Source organism: Orycteropus afer, unplaced genomic scaffold, assembly GCF_000298275.1.
Source record: "Orycteropus afer afer isolate SDZICR_OR568_19922 unplaced genomic scaffold, OryAfe1.0 scaffold00003, whole genome shotgun sequence".
NCBI classification, from domain to species: Eukaryota; Metazoa; Chordata; class Mammalia; order Tubulidentata; family Orycteropodidae; genus Orycteropus; species Orycteropus afer.
In genome coordinates this window covers 26,723,915-26,729,723 of record NW_006921590.1, presented here as the reverse complement: position 1 = coordinate 26,729,723, position 5,809 = coordinate 26,723,915, and the positions used below count along the sequence as shown (strand labels likewise).

General features: G+C 40.9%; 1 protein-coding gene across 1 annotated transcript in view; it reads left to right on the top strand.

The window, feature by feature from the left end:
- Positions 1-5,809, top strand: part of CPNE4 (copine 4) — a 630,026-nt gene that overhangs the window by 303,633 nt on the left and 320,584 nt on the right. Inside the window, exon 2 of the mRNA XM_007936892.2 lies at positions 3,617-3,796. Coding sequence (XP_007935083.2) covers positions 3,617-3,796 — 180 coding nt within the window. The remainder of the gene's footprint in view (positions 1-3,616; positions 3,797-5,809) is intronic.

Sequence of the window (5,809 nt, the reverse complement as noted above, 5' to 3'; positions counted from 1 at the left end):
TGTAATTAGAAATACCATTTGACCCAGCCATTCCATTACTAGGTATATATCCTAAAGAAGTGAGAGCCATGGCAAGAACAGACATATCATCGCAGCACTATTTACAATAGCCAAAAGATGGAAACAACCTAGATGTCCATCAACTGAGGAACGGATAACCAAACTACAGTACATACACATAATGGAATACTATGCAACCCTAAAGAATAACCTAGCATCTGCAAAACACCGAATAATGTGGATGAACTTGGAGGACATTATGCTGAGTGAAATAAGTCAATCACAGAAAGGCAAATGTTGTATTAGTCTGTTATTGTAAAAGTCAAGGAAAGGTTTCTATATGGAAGGAAATTTTCACATTCAGTTGGTTACCTGGGGTGGGAGGGGAAGAAAGGGAACACTGTTAGATAAGTAGAGATAATTATTGATTTGGGTGAGGAGAAGGGCAATGTACCAAATGTGAGTGATCAACATGATGGCATTGAGGAAGAGGAAGACATAGAAAGGTACATGGGAAGTACAGACAACAAAGAGGAACCCTTTTGCACATACAGTGCTCCGTTGTAAGTGAAGGCAAACATGGGTAATATAGGTGGATAGATGGGTGGACAGGCTGAACTATTTGGTATGTCTATGAAGCAGGGAGTGTATCCAAGACCATGTATAGGGTTGCCAGACAATGGTCCTATAAGTGTATTTGTATGATCTGAATTCCCAGGTGTATAGTAGAGGTGACAAGGGACAAGGTTGTAATCACTTCTTGGTCGTAGCCAGCTACCCAGAGGGACTGAGTAGTTGAACCTGCGGGCTTGGGACCATAGTCACAGGGGACATCAAGCTCAATTGGCATAACATACTACACAAAACATTGTTCCACCTCCTACTTTGGCAAGTAGTGACTGGGATCTTAAAAGCTTGCAAGCAGCCATCTAGATGCAACAATGGGTCTCTCCTAGTCCAAAGCAAAGAAGAATGAAGAAAACCAAAGATTTATGGAAAGAATTAGTCCTAGCGACTGGTATACCATGCAATCTGCAGCCTATATGACTATGAGGCCAGAAGAACTAGATGGTGCCCAGCTACCACTGTCAACCACTCGGAGGGAGATCTATGTAGGAGATCCTGGATAGGGAGGGAGAACAATGTGGAACAAAACTCAAAATCATTTGGAGGAAAAAAAAAAAAGGTGAGACCAGGTTTGCTGGTCTGATAGAGCCTGGTAGAACTACTGAGACTGTGGCCCCTAGCTGCCCCTTAGGTCTGGAATTGAACCCACACTGTAGCTTCCAGCCAAACAGAAGACAGGCATATGAGTTGAACATTTACCTGAGGTAGATACACTCCTTGGAGACAACAATCATGGGAGAAAGAAGGACTGTTTATGCACAGGGAGACAGCTCAGGGGGCAGGAGTGCATGGAGGGATGGACACAGGGAAGAGGTAATTATTGGGAGGAAGTGGGAGGGGAGCTGTTTCATTGTGGTAAATTGTAGTCAATGTCATGAGACAAAGTGTTTGTGAGCTGCTGTATGGAAAGTGAATTTGCTCTCTAAATTTTCACCCAAATCACAATAAATAAAATAAAATAATTTCCACATTCATTGGATTACCTGTCTTTGGAATGGGCACAAATATGGACCTCTTCCAGTCATTTAGCCAGGTAGCTCTTTTCCAAATTTCTTGATAGGGCGTGCTTCCATGTTGCATTCATTTGTTGATACATCTCAGTTGATATTCCATCAATTCCTGGAGACTTGTTTTTCACTAGCATTTTCAGTTGCAGCTTTGACTTCAATATCGTCAGTTCTTTATCACATGCTAATAAAGATGGATGAATGTTGACCAATTCTTTTTGGTACAGTGGCTCTGAGTATTCCTTCCATATTCTTTTGATGCTTCCTGTGCCATTCAGTATTTTCCCCATAGAATCCTTCAATATTTTACTTTGAGCCTTGAATTTCTTTCAGCTTGAGGAATGCCTGGTGTGTTCTTCCCTTTTGATTTTCTTACTCCAGGCCTTTTCACATTTCATTATACTATATTTTTGTTCCTAAGCCATCCTATGAAATCTTTTGTTTAGCAATTTTTACTTCATCATTTCTTCCATTCACATTAGCACTCTCCATTCAAGGCCAAGTTTCAGAGTCTCTTCTAACATCCATTTTGGTCTTTTCTTTCCTTTCTGTCTTTTTGATGACCTTTTTCTCTCTTCATGTAGGAGGTCCTTGATATCTTCTCACAATTCATCTGGTTTTTGGTCATTGGTGTTCAATGAGTCAAATCCATTTTTCAGATAGTCTCTAAATTCAGGTGGGATATACTCAAGGATGTCATGCTTGGTAGGGTGGAGGGTCGACGAAAGAGGGGGTGGCCTTCAAGGAGATGGATTGATATGGTGGTTGCGATGATGGGCTCAAGTATAGCAGGGATTGTGGGGCTGGCGTGGGATCAGGCAGTGTTTCGTTCTGCTGTGCATGGGGTCACTATGAGTTGGAAACGACTCGACGGCACTTAACAACAACAACATAACAACATACTCAAGGTTATATATTGGCCCTCATGGAGTTGTTCTAATTTTCTCCAGCTTCAACTTAAACTTGCATGTGAGCAATTAATGGTGTGTTCCACAGTCGGCCTCTGGCCTTGTTATGACTGATCATATTGAGCTTCTCCATCATCTCTTCCACAGATGCAGCCAGTTTCATTCCTGTGTGTTCCATCTAGTGGGGTCCACCTGTATAGTCACAGTTTATGTTGTTGAGAAAAGGTATTTGCAATGAATAAGTTGTTGACCTTGCAAAATTTTATCTTTCAATCTCCAGCATCATTTCTGTCACTATGCCTGTATTTTCCACCTGCCATTGCTTCTTCTTTTTTTCCCCAACTTTTGCATTCCAATCACCAGTAATTATCACTGCATCTACACTGCATGTTTGATCAATTGCAGACTGCAGAAGTTGGTAAAAATCTTCAATTTCTTCATCATACTAGAGTAGAGTTGGCTAAAATAAAAGAAAATCTAGTGACATAGTGTTTAAAGCATTCAGCTGCTAACCAAAAGATCAGTGGTTCAAACCCAGCAGTGCTCTACAGAATAAAGATGAGGCAGTCTGCTTCCATAAAGGTTATAGCACTGGAAACCCTATGAGGCAGTTCTGCTCTGTCCTTTAGGATCACTATGAGTTCGAAATGACTCAATGGTAATGGATTTGGGGCTAAAATGGACATGCATCTTGCCATTACTGCATCTATCAGACATCACTAATCAATTACAGATTTATTTCCTCCTGAGCCCAGACTTGCCTTTAGAGTCTTGGCAGCCACTAAAAATTGATCCGCTTACTGCCCTGTTACCTAATAATATTATGTGCTCTAAATCTTCAAACACAATGTTTTATTTTCTTTACTATATCTAGTAAGATTTTCCTCCCTGAAACTTGGATCACTCTCTAGGGTGCTTCCTTGTAGAATTTTAAACTGTTTGCCCTGGTGAAACTGGATTTGATGAGGATATTTATGATTGCAAGAAATGGAAGTACCATGAGATTAATTTGCTTGAAGTGCAATAATAAAAGCTGTAAACCCTGATGGATTTTCTCTTTCTCTCTCCCTGCAGGTTGACAGAACAGAGGTGATTCGCACCTGCATAAACCCAGTGTACTCAAAACTGTTTACTGTGGACTTTTACTTTGAAGAGGTACAGCGTCTGCGATTTGAAGTACATGACATCAGCAGCAACCACAATGGGCTGAAGGAAGCTGACTTTCTTGGTGGCATGGAGTGTACACTTGGCCAGGTTGGTCACCTGACACCCCTTTCTCTCACCCTTCCTTGGGCTTTCCTTCCCCCCCCCCTTCTCATTCAATCCTTGCTTTCTTTCTCCTATTGATTTTATCTTCATTAACATGTAACATTTTGCAACTTCCCAGGCACTGTCATGTCCATTATACTTAACAAGGATTATGCTGCAAATTTGTGAAGTTACTTATTTTTTAAAAATTAATCCTTTTATTTTCTGAATCCCCTCATTGAGTCATCCATTTCTTTACCAACTATTTATTGAGCACTTAATATGTGCCTGGCTCCATGATCATGTGTCTGTTATCGACTTATCCTGTTACATCATAAATTTCCATCTCCCAGCTCAAATGTGAGAACTCCCAGTCAGAGAGTATTTCTTACAATTAATCCCAAGCTTCTGGTGCCAAAAAATAGCCCCGAAGTTGGGACTAAATAGATGTTTGGTAAATAAATAAATGACTTTACTTCATCCTCACAACAATAATGTAAAATAAATATCATTATTATATCCTTTTAATAGGTGAGAAAAACCAATATTAAGTGACTTGTCCAAGGCCTTACACTAATACTTATCAGAGTTAAGACTAGACCAACTTATCCTAATTCCAAACCCAGTGTTTCAATTCTATAGCACCTTTCCTTTTTCCTCCCCTTCCTGCTGTACCCAGAACTGTTATAGGTGCTGGGGGTCCGAAAGGGATTTAAATGAAGAAACAGTCCCTGTGCCCAGGAATTAGACAATCTAACTGAAAAAGGCTTAAAATACACACATCAAACAGAGCAATTCATGATGTTCCCTAAGCCACAGTGAGATAACATATCCTGGGCTCTACATATAAGGTTGTGAGCATTTGGGAAGAGAGAGTTTTCTGCTGATTAGAATCAAAGATGACATTATGGAACATTGTGGGCAATCTTATGTGGCTTGGCACCTCTCTTCCCTCATCTCTGCTTGCTGGTTTGTTTGTTTTAATTTCTTTTATATCTCAAAAGAGACTGAGTCAAGACAAGCCCTACACTAATCCTGCTTCATTAACATAGCAAAGACAACCCACTCCCAATTGGGATTATAAATATAGGCATAGAGATTAGGAATTATAACACATATTTTGGGGGACACATGTAATCCATAATATTCTACCCTTTGACCCCCCATAATTAAAGTCCTTTTCACATGCAAAACATTCACCTCATCATATCATTATAAAAGTCTTAAATTAGCTCCATATCTAAAACCTCATCTTCTGAAGCACCTAAACCAAATATGGGTGAGACTTTAGGCATATTCCACCCTGTGAAGAAATTCCTCTTCATCTATAAATCTGTGAAATCTAGACTACAAGTTATCTTCTTCCAAAGTGCAATGGTAGAATAGGCACAAGATTGATGTTTCCATTACAAATGGGAGAAAAGAGAGGGAAAGAAGGGATAACAGGCACCAAGCAAGCCTAAGATCCAAGGGAAAAAAATACCTAAGTTCTTAAGTCTTAAAATAATTCTATGTTCTCTGAGACCATCTGGGTAATGTCCTTGCATTCCAGACTCTGGGTGTTGACTATGCCCTCTAGGTTCTGGGTGGAGACCCTTCAGCCGTGGGCTTCAGCTTACTGGGGAGACAACTCTGCTCCCTTGTCCTTGAGCAGCTCCATTCTCCTAATCCATCTGAGTGGTGATGCTACTTCCTTGGCCCCAGCAGACCCCATTCTTCTGCCCTTTGGGCATGGCAACACCACCTGCTCAGCTTTGGACAGTGGTCCCATGCTCTTGGCCAAACTGAATGGCAGCCCCACAGTTTGAAACCAAGTTGATAAAGATCTGACTTTTTGAAACTGTGGCTCTAAACTTTGACATCCCAGAGGCCGTGGTCCTACCCTTTGACATTAAGTCATCTCTGCTTCCTGTGCTCCTTCCAACAGGTGTGCTGATCTCCAGGCTTCTCCAGGTATGGTTCTTTCCTTTTCTTGAAGGACAACAGATGTAGATCCTTTGTCCTGTTTCCTGCCTGTAG